The following is a 16881-nucleotide window of genomic DNA, read 5'->3' on the forward strand; positions in this document are numbered from 1 at the left end:
CTTACCTGCATGTATGTGCAAATTAAATGATCCATTCTCTCCTTTCATCTTTCCCCCTCCCCTCTTTTTCTCCACAGAATTGAGCGCAAATTTGCTCATTATTCTCCTCTTCAAAGGGGGAACACATTGGACATTGATGGGTATCTGTAGATAAAAACTCCAAAATGGCAAAAATTTGTCTACAATGGTAGGTCTAGAGAGTATCTAAATGATAGTAGACTGAAGGAAAGAAGTAGATATTGTTATTATTAATACTGGAAAACATCTTATATTTGAGTACATCGACTCACCTTCAGAACAGTTTACTAGGAGGAGTGAGAAAAAGTAGTATTAAGTGATCAGAACCATGACTCAACATGATTAAGTCAATTCACCCTTCACTCTTATTTGATGTACATAAACTCTCCTTCAGAAACATAACCATTACTATTACTAAATATTTCAGAGCAGATAAAAGACTCTTAAGTAACCAACCCATCGATCCAGACTCATACAAGCACATAATGATATGATATATATAGCATAGCAGATCAGTCCACCATGCACCTCTGCCATGTTGGATCTAGCAACTAGGCCAGGCAACTCCACAGGAGCTGCCAACCTTCTTGGCATTGGAAGAATTGATGAGCTTCTGGTAATTAGGGTCCTTCATATACTGGCAAAGGCATGGCTTCTGTTCCTTCAACTTGTCGCAGCATTTCTGTGATGGGGGAGTATCGGAAGTTATTGCAGAGTAACAAGGAGCCAGCTCCACCGCATTGCAAGTTGCTGCCATCGACATACTCGCTTCTCCCAGAAGCAGCATCATAACCATTACACACACTACTAGTGCATAGTTATTAGGGACCTTCTTCATCATCTTCACCCAACAGATCAGCTATAAACAAAAGCAATGGATGAGAAACAGAGATATATAGACTAAGGGAAGAAGCTTGATGGGTTAATTGGGCTTGGATTCATTCAATATTTATAGACCTTAAAAAGACCCACTAAACTATTAGTGTTTTGGTTCTTCTAGCAACAATCTTCTTTAGGGAGGTTAATTTGTTTCTCTCAACTTAAAATATCTTCAAGTGTAATACGAATTGAGTTAGCTAGCTAATGCGCCTAATCATGGATATATGTATTGCGTGGGGCATTAATGCAAGTCACTACTTGTTATTACTTCAACATTATCATCTCTCTAATCTTAAATGAAAATAATAGGTGATGAGGGTAGTAGGTAGAATAGGGGCATCACTCTCTGTTCTCTAATCCAATTTGTTTCTCAGAAATGCTAATAATAGTCACTCACCCACATGGCTAATGGTTAGTAGCTGCTAGAAATTAATTAAACTTTCTAGTTCATGGAATGCCTTCACTGTTCCGTAAACCTGTGACCTGCAGCTGGTTGATTAGTATTGTAGTTTAGAATAGGAAAAGAAGACTTCACCAGCAACCAAAAGTTTAAGAAGAAATTAAACTTGGAATTGATCGAACCCCGGCCACAAGTAGTAATGGTGACAATTCAAACCCACCCGTTTGATTTGATCCATCTGCGATCGATCATTGAGCAGTAGTTTGGTCTGGTAAACTGGGTTTAAGTTTTTAATTAAGCTCACTCGCTACTCATTATGACTGATTTTAGTTATTGTTATGTGTGTCTTGAATTCTTCGATCGGTTTCGAAGATTGACCAGCTCCAACATTTTTTATGGCGATTCGAATGAAATTTGTTCTTAGGTCTGTGATGGTAGTGGAGGATTTGGGCCTATAGGCCCAAGTGGTGTGGGGGTGAAGTCCCTGCAGTATAGTACAACCTGACCCGATGGGTCGATCCGTTTGAAGGTGTATGTATATGTTTTTCGTGTTTTGTTGTGTAAGTAAATGAAACAAGTGAGATTTTGGGGATTTTCAAGTTAGGGTTTTTGGGTGAGAGTTTTTACTGCCGTTTTAATGTTCTTGAGAGATCTCCTGTAATCTTCTTTCATTTACATAATGAATCATCTTTAGCTTAACCCATCGAGGTAGCACATGACATTGATGTGTGAACCACTTGTGTCATCTTTGTTTGCTCTGTTTTATTTGTTCGTGTTTCTTGATATTTGTTTTAACAATTATCTATTAATTTTGTGATTCATGACATGAGATGACGTCAACAACACAAACTATTAATAATCTAAATGGGCTCTAAGTTGTGAGTAATTTAGCTAGCAATAGTGCTAAAATTATAGAGAGCAAACTTTTGATACCTTATTTTACCAGAGACGGGTGATGTTAACCTTTATATCATGGAGCACTTCTCACATCTTTTTCAATTGATATACTCACAACTTTAATTACGTGTCAAATTAACAAGGGCTAGAGGGCCACACTAGAAACCTTTCTTGCCATCAATATGGAAACTTTGGCCTCCCACTAAATGGTACGTACGGTGCATCTAGAATTCCTTCCACGGGCACCTACAACCTCTCTCTCTCTAAACCTCTCTCTCTAACACAAAGTGGGAAGTTCAGTGGAAGACACACATACCCACTCGAAGTATGAAGAGTTACACCAGCTAAGCTTAAGTACAAAATCTATACACTATCCATAAAATTTTAACTGTTGTAGATATTTGTGTGATAGTCTAGAAAGTAGAATTGCAAGACTAAAAAACCTGCTCCTGTTCATTATTTTGGATCTAGTATGTTTTTAGGGAGTACGATCACCACACTGATGGAGTATAAATGGAATCTCCCACGCTAGTACTTTATTGACTGTAGGACAAAGTGGGAAGCATCTCGACCTCTCTCTCTCTCACTTAGATGTAGTGACGGTGGATCATGGGTGATGCAATGACGATGGATTGAACAATTGAGATGCTTCCTATTCCATCCAACAATCAATAATGTGCTTGCGTGGAATATTCCATTATACCCACATATGTATTCAACAATTTCTCATATCTTCATCAAAAGCTTTAACTATAATGATTACTAATACTAAGGGAAAATGAATCTCACGATGCAATCGTGTGGATTTCTTTACACGACCCTGACAAATCACTATAGGGCCTACGCTCTCTCTTTCCATTAAACCCCCCCCCATGTATGCTTCGAAATCCTTCCTCTTTAATTGGTCTCAGAGAATGGATTATCTGCACGTACGTGTAGGTGAACGTACATCTCAAAATCAATCATATATTTATTTTGTTTTCATTAATACCCATTCTCCCCTATTAAATGGTAAAAATAAGACAGACGGTTGCCTCTCACTTGGAACCAAACTACCTCAGGCCCCCAAATTGCACATGGGCTGTCATATGAAACCCTCACCCTAATACTAGTTATTCTCATAGAGAATTTTCCACTTCACCATGTATGGTTATAGTAGGTTAATTGTCACCAATAAAATATGACCGAAGGTATCATCAGATACTGACAGCTATGAAAACTAATATCATTGATTTTTGTACTACCATTTTAGCCCTCTTTAGACAAAAAATATCACTCCCTATTGTAAGAAAGGGCGAATTCGATATAATGATCTATAATACCACTCCCTAATTTGGTTCTTCTCTCTTTCTTTCTTGTCTCTATTTTTTGTTTGTTCATTTTCCTCTCTTCCATGGATTTACAATCTCTTATCAGCCATGTGAGGGTTAATCCTACATCGGCTCCGTAATGGACTTTTACTTATCCAAGCCCATTGGGACCTTAACTACAACTATAAGTGAGAGGGGTAATGGATGGGAGGGGGGAAGGGGTGCCTTATGGCATAAGGTTAAGATAGGAAAAAAATCCAACCCATAATCTCTTGAGAGCCTACACTCTATTGGTAACTGGTAAGACACTAGCTAATTGAATTCTAATGTTGGTGGGGATAGCCTTAACCTAAGATTGTTACGATCTTATACCAGTGCAGTGTTTAAGCGATGACCGCCATCAGCAGAGCAGAATGGGTCGGAGCCTGAAATGGGAGTTAAGAATCGGCCATGATTGAGATAAAAGATGGTCAATTTTGATGGAATCGGCCAATCATTCCGGAAAAAACAATTAAACCATGATTCATGAACCCGTTCTTTCTCCCAAACCACAACGCATAGATGGAAGCAAAAGTTTAATGGAAAAAGTCTTATTTGAGTAACATAGAGTACTCTCGCCTTATTCCTTGAGAACAATTTACTGAGTAGCTAGAACTGGGAAAAAAGTATCAAGTGAGTGATAGCCATCCATGACCCCACTCAAACGTCATATTATTATATATATAGCTATAGTAGAATGGTGGGACAGCAGCTCGATGGAACGATCTCCCTCCCATGTTCATGTTGATGTTGATGTTGATGTTGATGTTGTTAATTGGGAGGTTCTAGCAACTGGGGATGGGGACCCCACAGGTACGGCCAACCTTCTTGGCATTGGGAGAGTTTATGTACTTGTGCAAATTAGGGTCCTTCACATACTGGCAAAGGCAGGGCTTTTGTTCCTTCAACTTGTTGCAGCAAGTCTCAGATGGAGGAGAGTTGGAGGTCATTGCTTGTAAACAAGGAGACAGCTCTATCGCATTGCAACTAACTGCTGTCATCGACAAACTTGCTTCTCCCAAAAGCAGCATCATCATCATCAGAAGCATTACTACGCACATTTTTGCAGAGTTACAGACCTTCTTCATCATCATCATCTTCACCCACCCAACAGAACAGAACAGAGCAGAACAGAACTATGGCCAACTGATCAGAGACGACAGAGATGGAACGGAACAGGGGAGATCAAGGAAGAAGGAGGCTGATGATGATGGGTTCATATAGCTTGGATTCCTCCATTTATATAGATCTCTCAGAGACCTGGCCAATGAGATAAAATTAAATCTCCACTATTAATGTATTGCGTGGAACATTGATGCACGTAATTTGCTATTCCTTCAATAGCATCCATCATCATCATCATCATCTAATTGTTTTACCAAGTAAATAAATAAAAAATAAAAAAAAAACCCTTCTTATTCTGTAATCCTTCCTTTGTACAGATCGATCTTATTCTCTTTCCTTGTTTAGTTTAGCCATGTATAAACTTTTGCATATTCCTCCGTAATGGCGCGTCAAAATGACCAACAAGAGATCGATCGGGAGAGCCATAATAGAAACCTTAATTTCCTGCTGTCAATATATATATATATATATATATATATGAAAACTTTTTGATCTCTTTCTCTGATAAGGTGAGAATAATATTGATTTGGAAGAATCGTGTATCGATTGAGGAGATATATATATATATATATACATGATTTAGATGCCGTTTACAACTGTAAGGATTTATGGGATTAATGATTTAGCAACATAAAAGGAAGGATAAGGAGAGAGAAGATAAGAGAGTGATTCGCTCGCTTGATACTCCCCTCTGAGAATTAATGAAATGATGCTTCCAAGACATCTTTATTTGTAGATCTAAAAGTTACATTGGCCTATACCTTCTGTGGACTTCTTCAGCTCCTTCACATGCACCATAAGTTTCCCCTGTAAGATTCATTACCTTTTTTGTTTTTCTTGGGTTGAAAACGAATTTATTCAAAAAGACGTGAAAGCCTCATGAATAAATGATTACAGTGGTCTTAGATCCATAGATCGAAAATGGGCCAAACCATTTTACACATGTCACGACAAAGCCCTTCCTGCCAAGAGTCAGATAGGCTATTAAACTCCTTTGGTACGAACAAGAAAGACTTTAAATATAAAGTGTCCTCTAGAATAGGTTTGAGGATAAGAGGTGTTGTTGAAACCCCATGCTGCAAATAATTTATCACCTCCTAGTTATCTCCTTCCACATCAAAACAAACAAAGTCCTCTGATATAGCTCTCTGTAAGATTTCTAATCCAACAGTACTAGAGGTGTCAAACAGTCCGTTTCATCCAGTTTTGGCCAGGGCTGAATTAATTTGAGGCTGAGGATGAGTGAAACCAAAGCCAGGCAATAAGAGAAGGTTCAGTTTCGATCCAATTTGGGTTTGGTTTATATCAGTTTTCTCTTATCCGGCTATCATGGTTTGATATCGAACTCTCTAGTTTGAGTTCAGTTTACCATATATATTATATACATAATTATGAGAAAAAGAAAATTTTTTTTTTCCATACTTGGTGCATTTTTTTGTCAGTCCACTGCAGAGTGCAGTCCAATTTTCATTTGGTTCCTTAACATCCCAAACCAAAGCCGGTCTGGTAAGGAATCGGTTCATTTTGACTTGAATTTTTTGATTGGGATCGGTTGGTTTGACTGTTTGGTTTTGGGTTTGACACCCTTATCTACCACAATATTTCAGGGAGAGCCGGAGAGGCATCGATCTGTTTATAACTTTATATTACCATCTAACATGCCATGCCAATAATAAAAGCAAAATGATATATTTATTAAGGAGAGAGAAGAGAGCTGCATATTTAGTGAGTGAAGAGTTACAAGAGAGTGTATGAGAGGAAAGTACAAACTCCTTGCTTTTAGATTGGGGTGTCATTCGATCGATTTGGACTGATTTTGGTGTGAGAATGAATGAGAACGAGTTCAAAACATGATCCAATAAGGGTGCATTGGGTTTTGGTTTGGTTTCAGGTTCCTATCTGTTTCTCTTATTATGGGTTTGGTTTCGGTTTACCATGTAAATATATTTATTAATATGGAAAAAATGTGCTTTTTTTTTCAGGAATTTTGGGCTGCTATCGGGTTATTTTGGTCCAAAATTTTAGTTTGTTTGGTATCTTATCGGTTTCAATGCGATCTAATTTGATTTTCAATGTCACAAAACTTCATCTCAAAACTTAATCCAATAAGCTCATATTGGTTTTGGTTCGGTTGATGCTAAGTTTTGACAACCCTACTTTTAGGTCACAACATGACAATGAGAGAATACAAGACCACAAAATGATCTGCTAAAACTTGTTAGTTTGAAGCCTGTGTTGGCCTGGGCCTTGGGTAGGGCTAGCACAATGTTGACATATAGGAATGAGATACGGTCGGCCCAGTTCTAACCATGGTTCGTGATCTCACTATCGGTTGGATCGGATCGGGATCGCCCAAACTTAGGCAAATATGACACTTTTATCCCTATTTTTTTTATAATAAAATTTTTTTTTTAATTTTTTTACATTTTTACACTTGTTCGTACAGTTGGATCGGATCGGTATCAATCTTGGCCGATACCGATCCAATCCAGCCAAAATCAATCGATCCGATCCGATACCTCAAACCATGGTTCTAACAGTAGTCATTTCTAGTTGCCAATGTGTTTTAAGAATTTGGGCCAACCACTTTTCTCATCCCCTTGATTTTTAGGGGGAGCGATTTTATTGATGGGCCTATGGATAATATATCTGCAAACACACAAAATTATGGGAAAAGACTGGGCTCGTGGCCAGGATGCCCCATCATGTGTCATCCTCTCTCCTCCCTTTTGGAAAAGTCCCCCTTGCCCTCTTGTGTTCAATCATGTGATTGATGTACGCTGCTAGCATATCCAACCCTCTCCCCAAAATTATATACCATGAGTTGTTGTTGAAGCTGTTTAATATTAAAAATAAAAAAAAATAAACTGAATAGCTCCCGTTTCCAGTCTTTGCAATTCTCTGGGTTGATCCGTGTGATAATCTCCTTGTGGTCCATAAGAATTAGTAATTTTAAAAAGTACTTATGCCTACTTGTTGCAAGCTAGCAGTGTACACCAATGGGAGGGTAGGATGGAAAGGGGCATGGGAGTTATTTCCAAAGGGGAGGGAGAGAGTGACATAGGTTGGGTCTTTTTTTTTTTTTTTAAATCAAAATGCTCTCCGCAGGTATCTTTTATCCATCCATCTTTTAGGCTGTTTGGAAGTCAAAAAAAGAAAAGAGAAACCATAATGAGAAAAAAAAAAAAAAAAAAAAAATCAAGATGATGCAATGATTGATCTATGTGTTTATTTTTCTACCAAACAAAAAAAAAAGGGTGAATTACAGATCACCCTTCGGTTTTCAATCGAAACTCAGATCACTCCTTGATTTTTAAAAAACTCAAATGTCCCTCTCTACAGTAACTGTGTTAGTCTGCTGTTAGTTATTGGTGTGAAAGGACTATTTTACCTTTGTACTAAAACATTAGAATTAAATTTACAATACTACCCTTCTTTCATCTTCAACATTGGTCAAGAGTAATTTAGGGATTTAAATTTATCTAAGTGGCTGACATCATCACTTAACAGCATAAAACTAATGTTAGGGACTAATTTGTCATTTTGAGATCTAAACCAGAGTGTGATTTGAGTTTATTCAAAAACCACGGGGCGATCTATAATTTACCCAAAAAAAAAAAACTGTGTTTATCTCTCTCCACAAATTCAAATTTTACTGGATTTTTTCCTTTTCTTTTCTTGACATCCAAACATAGGCTAGGTAATGTTTGATCTACATTCTGAGTATAGGCCCATGATGCATTCTGGGAATGCAACCAAACACAACATAAGTTTGCTCCACTCAATTGTGGAGAGTGTTGATTCAATCTAGTAATTCTACAACTGCAAGTTGATGTAATGGCAGTAATAGTATTGCACTGCCACTAACCCATGTAACTCTCTTTCCTGCATATTCTTGAGCAGAGGAGCAACTCTGGTCTTCACAAGTTCTGGACTTCATCGCCTGAGAAATCTCCGATGAAGTAAGGTCATGTTATTCGTTATATGGATTCTGGTGTTTGGTATGTATTCTCCGAATAGATTCTGGAATGTAGAACACATTCGGAAATCCAGTTCTTTATTTTCTCATTTCATATTGAATTCTAAACCCAGAATCTACTCCGAAAATGCAAAGCAAACACAGCAAAAGTTATAGATGAACCGAAAAATGGGGCAACCCGTCTTAATTATTCTCTCTCTTTAATTAGTTCCAAACGGTTTGTTTCCTCAATAAAAATGGGCAACCCATCTTAATTATTCTTCTCTTTTATTAGTTCCAAACGGGTTATTTCCTCAATACCTTCAAATAAGGAGTTTCCACAACCACAAGCATTTCTTACCGTGATCAGGCATCAAATTGTCCTGACCCATCAAAACAAATCATAAGAGAAAACTGACTCAAATCAAAGGAGCAGAATTCCAGATTTTGAAGTAGACTTTTCCAAACATCCTCTTTGTTTATATTATGGCAATGTGTTCTCTATTGGGGAGTGTAGCCACTGCACCAACGGGTCAATGGGGCACACGTGAAAGAATCAACAAGGGTGACATTTTCGCATTTCATGGGGGGTAGAGCGATCATTTCGCCCCTCCCCCCTCTTTTATGTCTCTGTCTGGGCATAGTGCGTAGACTCCCGGACAGAGTTCTTTTTTCCTTATATTATACTAGTAAACATCTCATTGGGGGACAAAATGACAAACCCACCTTCACTACAACTAGCAAATAAACAATGGACTGGAGCCTTAAGATCTTATACTCTGACATCAGTTAGATCCAAATCTCACTCCAAACCTTTTTTGTATGATGTACATGCGGTTATGGTAATGGTAATATAACTTATGCTTTTTCTCATAAATAAAAAAAAAACTAGTAAATAAAAACAGAGGAAAAACAGAGGATATGATGACCCAAGAGCAAGAACAATATATATATAACAGAAGAAAATACTGAACTGAAGTAGCAAATACTCTCCATGACCCTGAAGTGAATACAAACAGTAATAGTCTTAATGAAGTACTAATAGAACTACATTAGAGATCTGATAGAACCCTTGCAAATCTATTATGGTAGTAGATGACTAATTACTAGGAATCCCAGAACTAGATATGGTGTGGATGACCAATCGAATTGGAGACGTTTGGGTCTAGCATGAGGGGAATGGAGTACCGCATGTGTTGGCTACCTTCCTTGCGTTGGGGGAGCTGACGAACTTCTTAAGGTTAGGGTCCTTAAGATAGTTGCACAGACATGGCTTCTGCTCCTTAATCTTGCTGCAACACAGCTTAGATGGAGGAGTTGCAGACATGATAGCAGATGCACATGCAGCCAATTCTGTTGCCTTGCAAGTAACGGCCATTGAGACCTGGGCTTCAGCTAGAAACAGCACGAGCACGACACACACTGCAATGGAAGACACCTTCATCTTCGTCTTGTTTCTTTGTTCAGGGAGAACAAATAGAGATGGCTGGGGAAGGTGAATACAAGAGAGGCTAAGAAGATGGGTGTAGAAGGGGAGAGGCTTCCTTCTCTATTTATAGACTTGAAAACCTCTGGAAGAGCAAAGCCCAATGTGCAGGAGAATTGAAATACATGTCGTCCTCATGATAAAAGATGATCTTGAAATGAATTAACTTTAGTCTTGAATAGTTAGCTTTTTAGCATCAAATCGAGGAGGTAGGGTCATCAGCCATGATTCCCAATAGAGTCCAAATTAGTGAATGAGGCTAAGGGATGAGCTCCATGTTTATCATAGATTCATAGTACCACACCTCAGTGATAAGGGTGTCAAAAAGGTCTGTTCAGTCCGGTTTTGATCGGGGGCTGAATCGGTCTCAGATTAGTACTATGCCAAATCAAAATCAAACCATTAAGCTGAAGTTTGGTTTTGGTCTGGGTTTTTATCAGTCTTGCTTTTCTCATTTTCTTACCGATTTTTTTATTGGTTTGGTTTTGGGTTCAGTTCGATTCATAGCTTTGATTGGGGTTTTTCGATTGCTTCGGTTTTTTACTGGTCTCTAAAAAACCCATTTTGAGACGGCCCAATGAAAGTTTTTTTCAGTTCAATACAGTCTGTACGAATGGTTCCAATCCGGTCTGTGTGGATGGTTCAACCAATTCAGATTGGATTTTGAAACCCCTGCCTCAGAGATGTGAAGAATGAAACATACTCCTTGTTGGTAATATGGGGATGAACTCCTGTACCCATCCATTATAGTCCTTAAGTGTCGGCAGTAAGAGTAACCCTAGACACTGTTCCTAAGATCAAGAAGTGCCTTCTTACATGAGGCCCCTCTTAGAGCCATATTTCTTCTTCAAACTCTCTCTCTTTCTAATTGGAAGATGAGGATGATGTTTGGCTTTGGCCCACCCATTCATCCCCAATCATCCAATCACAAGGATATAAAGCTAAAGCTAAAACATGGAACTTCAGTGGAGTTGGGTATTTGATAAAATTTGGTTCCAAAGATCAGAGAGAGAGAGAGAGAGAAAGAGACTAAAACATGGAGCTTCAAAAGGAACTGGGTATTTGATAAAATTTGGATCCAAAGCTAGAGAGAGAAGCAAAAATATGGAGCTTTAGAGGATCTGGGTATTTGATAAAATTTGAAGAGAGAGGGATAGAGATGCTCCTGTGACATGTGGTTTACCACATAGATAGCATATTAAGCTCATGAGTTACTGGTCATGGTGAGAAACGAGAAGCATGCTTATTTGCATGGTCAATCATAATGGCCCACTGAGCCGCTCCCAATCAGTATCAATGGAGACTTGGGAGGAGTCTTTCCGCAATTTTTCGGAATGGGGTAATTAGGTGTGATCAACAAACCAAAGCATGAAACTTTATCATATCACTCCTTGGTTCTTTCTCACAAATGGCAAGCATCAACTCAATCCTTTCCTCACTATGTCTTTCGGTGATGTGATGTTAAGATCACTAGTCTTCATCATAGCTTTATCTGCACTACCTCCAAAGCCATGGTTCTCCCTACTTTGAACAAGTTTTGAATGGGTTGGACTAAGTTTGAAATCTGGGGTATTTCCTCATCTTGCATGTTTCCTTCTCTGAATTACTCCTAATTAGAGTTGGGATTTTGGCTTGAAGTTTAGTAATAGCAAACACAATTCCAATTACTTGGTATTCACAGGTGGAATGATAATCACACTACACTTGTATCACATTTGACGCAGTGAAGATTGCTGAAGAATTTTTGGATCAGTTGGATCGATAGATCGAAGTTCATCCGATTAGGCCGAAAGTACTAATTTGTCAGTACAGTTTCTAAAGACCATAACTTTTGACTCGGGTGAAGTTACGGGAGCTATAATATCAACATTCAAACGACAACCAATGCTCTTCAACCTATTCAATAATAGATTTGAGGATCGAATTCACACGTTTAAGAGGTGATCTAGGCTTCCGAAGTTTTGTGTTCGATAAGGAATATTAGTTTCCTACTTTATTTTGTTTTCAGTGTTACTTATGGTTCTCTTTTCTTTATTTATATAAAGTTCTTTTTCGACAAAATAAAGAGAACTTGAAGTTCATAACCAAAATTCGTTTTATTTTCTCTTCTTTCTCGTTAGAATTAGGGTTTCTTAACATTGTGGATTTGAGAGTTTGTTAGCGCTAGAACAACATCTAACCCCATACTTTCTACTGCATCAATATTAAAATGCAGACATAATTGGTTTGCCAATTTAATTTGGCTAGCTTTTCACCAATAGTTTCCCATTTCCAAAAGCCTTACTCAACTTCTTGGTTTGAACCCTGCTTTGGTGACAGCAGAACTGAGAAAATTATAAACCAGACTCTTTCATGTGGACCATTTATTGGAAACCTCAGTGAGGCGAGTTCATTTCCTACATAACAAGTAGGGAGAGAGAGAGAGAGAGAAATGCTTGGTTTCATTTGACCTCAAATGTCATTCACACCTAGAACTGTAAATCATCAAACCCATAATATAGCAAAATGGGTAGTGTTATAAACATGGTGCAGCCTCATTGAAAGCTATGGATCGGGAGAGTTAAAATCACGTTCCCTATGTGACCGGGAGTTGATCAATCGAACAAGAAAATTAAAATTGCAACGGAAACTCCAATTGAGAGTTCCAAATACTCAACTGAGCAATTTCATTAAACCTCATAATCTACCTTCATTCAATCATGGAGGATTACATATATAGACTTAGAGCTGAGTATGAATAAGGAAGAAAAGAAAAGAAAAAAAAGATTACAATCTCTAATCTTCAATCATCCAAAAATACTTCAATCAGAATCTCCAATCAGCCAAAATACTTCAATCAGAATCCAATCTTCTCTTTAATCAATCCAATATACTCTCAATCAGAAATCCACTCTTCAATCCAATCTTCAATCAAATTTTCAATCAACCCAATATACTAGCTAGCTGATTGATCCTTTATTTATTTAGGCATTATTTATTGAGAAACTGAGATAATCCCAAATTAGTCCAAATCTTCCCTTTTTTAGGTGCAACTTCTTTCCTTAAAATTATTGGGAAGATAAGGAATGGATGGACTATCCCTGCAGGGGCTAGCCTTGCCTGACATGCCTCTCCTTGACCCGAACCGATTTTCGAAGAACCTTAGGGTGTGAGGTGGCGGCTTCTTCACGATCCAAGTCCAGAGCTGGATCATTCTCTCCAGGTTGAAAAAGAGTTCGTCCCCGAACTCTTGCCCAAATCAATGGTATTCGTTGTCCACCTGGATCAAATTGGAACCAAGCAAATTCATTGTTGTAGTCTCCAATTGAATTAAACAAAATTTGCATATCAACTTCAGATTTGACAGTGATATCAAATGAGGTGCTCATGGCTCGAATGAATGACATGTTCAAATATGGATTTTTGGTAACGCTCATATTTTGAACAAATTGAGATAGAGATGTGACATTGATAAATGCCAAATACGGATCATCATATGTACTGGCAATGTCGAACCATTGAAACGTGAGGGGATCATGGGTCGTGACCTCACTGTAATGCGGGCAGAAATGTTGTGCTTTCGAAACGTAATTTGGTTCAAGACTTTCGAAACCACCGTGTTCATCGATGTACTCATCTTGGTACTCATCGAAAATTGGGGGTTTGCTGAAATCAACCTGAACAATGATTCGTTCATCTATAGCATCATCCGTTGTCGTATAAATTTCACTTGTGTTGATATCCTCCACGGGAGTTGTACGACCACCTCTATGCCTGGGCGACATCACAACTACTTGCTCTCCTCTATGTTGGTTCCCGTTCTAGTGAGGCCTCCTCTCCAGGATAGGTTGTGCATCGTTGGATGAAGGTGAGTCAGGATTGGTCGTCTCTTCATTCGGATTCGGACGTCTCGATTCATTTCTCAAAGCCTCATTCTCATGTTGCAGAACAGCAATTTCTTGCTACAGGCGCAAGTTTTTTTCCCTTGCATTGATATCCTCGACGGGGACTGTACGGGTAGCTTGTCGGGGCGCCATTACAATCTTCCACTCTCGCAATCCTAGGCTCTGATACCAAATTGGTCCAAATCTTCCCTCTTTTAGGTGCAACTTCTTTCCTTAAAGTTATTGGGAAGATACGGCATGGATGGACTATCCCTGCAGGGGCTGGCCTTGCTTGGCATGCCTCTCCTTGACCCGAACCGATTTTCGAAGAACCTTAAGGTGTGAGGTGGCGGCTTCTTCATGGTCCAAGTCCAGGGCTGCATCAAAACACCTTTCCTCCTGGTCCTGTGATGTAGTAGTCTCTATTTTGCCTGCAAGCATTTGTTGAATGGTGAGCCCTGGCACAAAAAAACAAAACACAAAAGAGTCAAATTTAAGAATCGACTCAATGATGGAATTTTTGTTCTTATTCGTTGAAAGGGATGAAGAGAGTAAAAAGAGATTCATCTACTACTGGGTGAAACCTAGTATATTAAAAACCTAAGCCTGTTACCCTAGCAAACAAACAGCATTTTTTCTTCCTACCTTTATTCTGAACAGCCAAGAAGAACAGATGGGCATGGTTGAAGCTATGATTCAACTCATCCCCTGGAATTTCTTCTATTTCTGCTTTTAATTTTTCTAACATCACATCTATTATCAAAACTATAATAACAGAATAACAATAGAAGGCGGGAGTTAAAGATGGCAATCACCCTTCACATAGTCCAATCATAAGGTTAATTCACCAATGGTGAAGAGATGAGGTGAAGGAAAACTTAATCTATAACAATATCGGCCTTCTGAAAGCTAATAGAGTAAATTTTTCTTTTTTTTTTTTGGAGAAGAAACATTTTTATCTAGTTGAACAGAGCATTTTTCCTCTTTTTTTGTTGGGTAGGAAAAATAAGACAGTAAGAATTAGGCTCAGCGATGCAGTGTTAACCAATCTAATCACATGAGAGGTAAAATAATGGGGAGCAGAAAATGGAGAAGAGAACATAGCAGGTTGAGGCTCATACCAAGTTCAACTATTACCTGATGCTCCCAGTCAAATTGTGGTGGGGCTGGCTATCATTTTAAATCCTCTGTTTGTTTTCATTTTTTGTAGTTAGCCAAAGAGATGTGAACACATCATTCAATAGCGTGTCTTGTAATTATAGTTTCACTATCTCATTTCTAAACAACCCTAATAATCTTATTTTTTGTTAAAGCCATGAACATGATCCACCAGTACTCTCAGGCTAAAACTTTCATTAGTCAAAGAACAAAGATAATATCATAGTAGATAAAAGCAACCCCACTAGGGCTCATATAATCCAAAATTCGGTGGGTTTACTTGCTGTGAGTGACTGAGTGTGCTTATAATGATAAGCCGAGAGCATGCATTTTTTAACTTAGGAAGAAATGATTAAAGCTTTCCCTCTTTGTGCATCCAAGTTGGCAACTCACTAACCTCTGGAAATACTAAGCAAAAACTACACTTATTAGATGTCATGAACCTATCATTCTTCATAATGTTTTCAATGGAAAATAAAGCAGTAATAAATCTAAAAACAGTCAATGTGATTAATCTAATCTGACCATACTTTAGTACAATTTATTTCTTTAACAATGTTGGATTCACCTTAAACACATAAAATCTACAGTGCAAAAGCAATGGCATAATCATTAAGGAAAAGCCTTGAAGATTAGATCCTGGAGAGCATGATTTACCTAACAAATATTGGCAAATGTGTCATGCCCAGAAAGTCTCCCAATAGATATGGGTTTGACTTGGAGGGATCTCGCATGCCAATATAGACACTGCTTAGATAACTGTAATCATTTGGTTTTCCACATTGCACAACAAAAGCAAAAAAGGGAAATGCAAAGGAATCCTTTTCTTTCCTTTTTTTTTTGGCTCAGATACTGCTGAGGAAATTGGGTTCTCAAAGTTTTTCTCTTGCCTGTTACAATGCTCTTCTGATTCTTCTCCAACCTAGTAGCCATAGCAGGCATGAATACTAGTGTGAATAAGAACACTCCTGCTCTTACTAAGGCAGCTGAACAGGGTTGGAACCCAAACACCTCCACAATGACCATAGACGAAAAACAAATCCCACAACAAAGAGGGGAAAATGGAGCTAGCAAAGACCCCTTTTCCCCTCCCCCCGCCCCCCAAAAAAAAAAATGATGTTGGTCTATATTCCAAATCTATGTTTGAAATTAATCACAATCAGCTAATGCTGGGTTGAAATGGGTTATAGTCGTTTGAGTGATTCTGCAATTGCAATAAGTCTGGAATTAGGTTAAACATGCTTGTTTGAAAAAAAAAAATTAAGGATGAAGTTCCAGTCAAAAAGTGTTTGTCTCATTTTCTTCCTAATCTTGACCCTTTGTGCCATGTATGTGGTAAGATTCTTGTAACTATAACCAATGCTCTTTTTGCTTTTTTGTGATTATGCTAAAATATTTCTTCTTGGACTGAGTTTCCTTCCACCCACAGTGAATGGGATCGCAGGGCAGGAGAGGGCAGGAAAGGATACCGGGAGGGTATTTTGGAACATACTAAAACCAAAGGAGAGGTTTGTGAATCCTAAGATGGTGGGTGAACCGTCCGCTATGGGTGGGAGGAAACTTTCTTTCTTCTTTAGCCATTACAGTTGACGAAAGTGTGTTCAATTTTGTCTTTGAACAGTGGGATTATTCGACAGATCCACCTGATGGGATTCTGTTAGAAATCTGAACAAAAAAGGAGAGGACAGAAAGATGGCCTGAGTCGAACGAAATCGTTCTGTCTTTAAGACAGTTTTTGCACCCTCCTA

At 38.4% G+C, this 16881-nt stretch overlaps 1 protein-coding gene and 1 long non-coding RNA gene across 2 annotated transcripts; both read right to left on the minus strand.

Moving 5' to 3' along the window:
- Nucleotides 1-4324: 4324 nt before the first annotated feature.
- On the minus strand, nt 4325-4640 carry LOC122645398 (non-specific lipid-transfer protein 2-like). Its single transcript, XM_043838706.1, has one exon. It carries the CDS (start codon nt 4638-4640, stop codon nt 4329-4331), a length of 312 nt encoding a protein of 103 aa, XP_043694641.1. The 3' UTR covers nt 4325-4328.
- Nucleotides 4641-9332: 4692 nt separating this feature from the next.
- Nucleotides 9333-9649, minus strand: LOC122646063. The gene is made up of 2 exons (XR_006330556.1): nt 9516-9649; nt 9333-9363 (listed from the first exon to the last, which is right to left on the minus strand). It is a non-coding gene; the product is annotated as an uncharacterized LOC122646063 (long non-coding RNA).
- Nucleotides 9650-16881: the final 7232 nt, after the last annotated feature.

This window comes from Telopea speciosissima, chromosome 11 (assembly GCF_018873765.1).
Source record: "Telopea speciosissima isolate NSW1024214 ecotype Mountain lineage chromosome 11, Tspe_v1, whole genome shotgun sequence".
Classification (NCBI taxonomy): domain Eukaryota; kingdom Viridiplantae; phylum Streptophyta; class Magnoliopsida; order Proteales; family Proteaceae; genus Telopea; species Telopea speciosissima.